Source organism: Xyrauchen texanus, chromosome 28 (assembly GCF_025860055.1).
Source record: "Xyrauchen texanus isolate HMW12.3.18 chromosome 28, RBS_HiC_50CHRs, whole genome shotgun sequence".
NCBI lineage: Eukaryota > Metazoa > Chordata > Actinopteri > Cypriniformes > Catostomidae > Xyrauchen > Xyrauchen texanus.
The window spans coordinates 4,110,887-4,113,386 of record NC_068303.1 but is presented as its reverse complement, the minus strand read 5'-3'; the positions used below and the strand labels follow the sequence as shown (position 1 = coordinate 4,113,386).

Here is a 2,500-nt window from a genome sequence, read left to right as displayed (position 1 = left end):
TGTTTTGACTCGCCTAAATCTGGGTGGCGGAGGACGAATCTCAGTTGCCTCCGTGTCTGTGACCGCCAATCGTGCATCTTATCATGTGGCTTGTTGAGCACATTACCGTGGAGACATAGCGCGTATGGAGGCTTCACACCATCCACCGCGGCATCTTACACGGGTTGTCGGGTTGAGGACACGCAACAGGAACGAGTAAACTAACAATGGCAAGCGACAAGCCTTACACTGTAAGTTGATCAGCTAATGTATACATTTGCATTATTTTAATCTCTCTCCCTTTTCTCCCCAATTTGGAATGCCCAATTCCCAATACGCTCGAAGTCCTCATGGTGGTGTAATGACTCCGCCAATCGGCCATCTTATCATGTGGTTTGTTGAGCACGTTACCGCGGAGACATAGCATGTATGCAGGCTTCACGCCATCCACCGCGGCATCCACGCACAACTCACCATGTGCCCCACCGAGAGCGAACCACATTATAGTGAGCATGAGGTGGTTACCCCTTGTGACTCTACTCTCCCTAGCAACCGGGCCAATTTGGTTGCTTAGGAGACCTGGCTGGAGTCACTCAGCATGCTCTGGGATTCAAACTCGCGAACTCCAGGCGTGGTAGTGCTCATGTGGACTATTTAATAACTCAATGTTAGCTAAGATGTATTGCTGGCTTCCATGGCTGTAGTGTGCTATGTTTGCCCGCTAACTTGTTTAAAATCTGGCAACCCGGGGTGTCAAAATACTATTGGGAAATGAGCAGTGGATTGGATCACACAGGCTAAAACACAAAAAGAAATTCTGTCCCAGAACGGACATTTCAAAGTAGCATATACTGGCTATAGCATTGTTTTCGGAGAAGCCAGTATTTCAACTTAGCATGTTTCCTAAATCTCTGATAACATATTATGAAAATGTTATGCTTTAGTACAGTAAATATATTACATAGAGCTCCTTTAAATTTAAGGGAAACATCTTAAAGGAAAATTACACTTAATGTGCTTTACGCAACCGGGCACATGTCCTTACTGTTTGACAGGCGCAGTGAAGGACCAATCACAGTGCTTAAAACTTATCACGCCTTTAAGAGCTGCCTACAGACTCCCAGAGCCAGTATTTAAATTGACTACATCTCCCATGAGCCTTAGCTTCAGCCTCAGTCCAGAGAATTGGAGGAGGTCAGAGCATTTGACCTTCAACTCAGCATACTGAAGGTTACGCATAATGCTCGTCGTAACGAAGAGCTTATTTCCACTGCAAAGAATAGGCGCACTTTCATGCCAAACATGGCGGTAAATGCAGCTTCTTTAGCTATCAGAAAACTACAACTCCCAGTAGCAGCGTTGTTTCTGGAATTGTCCAATCAGAGGTGGAGCTCTAATAGTAGCGATTTAGGCTGCGAGTGCCGGGAACGTCCGGCTGTCCGTTCATCCAGATCTCTCGTATGATTCGCTCTCTCTCCTCCAGTCGTTGCGCTCGCTCCAGCTCCTCAGCCGACATGAAGATGTTTGTGTTGAGCGTGCGCTCAAACCGGCGGTGTCGGCGGGCCGAGAGGTCCGAACCCGTGTCCCAGTCTGAGTCAGAGTCAGTGGTGTCGCTGTCGGAGTCCGAGGGTCTTGGCCGTTTCTTAGCAACCGCATGACGAGCTTTACAGTCCGTACGACAGGAGATCTGAATGACCAGAGCGAAGAGTGTGAGGAACAGACCAGCACACACACCACACATGAAATAGAGGGCACAATGCTCGGGATGCTCTGGGAGAGAGAGAGAGAAAACACACTTAAGTCAATAAGTAATATTAACCAATTATACCACAACTCAAGCCCCGCCCAACATTTTTCCCCACATTACGAGTTGAATATTTTCATGCTGTTTGAATCTATTCATTTTTATTTTCATATTTAATGGTTAAATCAATCATAACTATAAATTTCTAACTCCATGTATTTGTATAAATATACATGTTTTTATAATAATAATAATTAAAAAAAGTTTTTAGCATTTTGCTGTATAATCTTTCATCATTCAAAAGAATGTTTTGGGTTCAAAGCAAGTTAAGCGTGATTATCGTGGACAATAAATTTGATTCCTTTCTCTATTTTTTTTAAAAAGAAACACAAATCGTGTTTTTTTTTAATGCACTTACAATGGAAGTCTATGAGGAAATTGTGCCGTAGAGTTTAAAATCAAATTGTACAGCTTTTATTTTTGCTAACGCACTTTTCTTTTTTTTTACTCATTTTAAATCATTTTAACTTGCCCGTTATTTGCAGAAACAAGCACAAATCGTATTTACAGTAATGCTATTGTATAATGAATCTCTATGGGGCAAGTGTATTATTGTTAAAGCCCTTTTTAGCCCATTTTGACTCGTCCATCAATGTGCAAGTACAAGCACAAAGAGTGTTAACAGAAATGCACTTAAAATGGAAGTCAATGGGGCAAGTGTGCCGGAGGGTTTAAAAGCCGAAATGTGCAGCTTGTATTTTATTTAGAGCATTTCTA

The 2,500-nt window shown here is 42.8% G+C and overlaps 1 protein-coding gene across 3 annotated transcripts in view; it reads right to left on the bottom strand.

Annotated features, from left to right (window-relative positions):
- Positions 1–2,500, bottom strand: part of LOC127621932 (protein eva-1 homolog A-like) — a 187,298-nt gene that overhangs the window by 136,379 nt on the left and 48,419 nt on the right. For all 3 annotated transcript variants that reach the window (XR_007967920.1, XM_052095751.1, XM_052095750.1), the window contains one exon: positions 1–1,749. This exon is cut by the window's left edge. Coding sequence is in view for 2 of the 3 variants with exons in the window: in XM_052095751.1 (XP_051951711.1) it covers positions 1,373–1,749 (377 nt within the window). In the remaining variant the exon portion in view is untranslated. The remainder of the gene's footprint in view (positions 1,750–2,500) is intronic.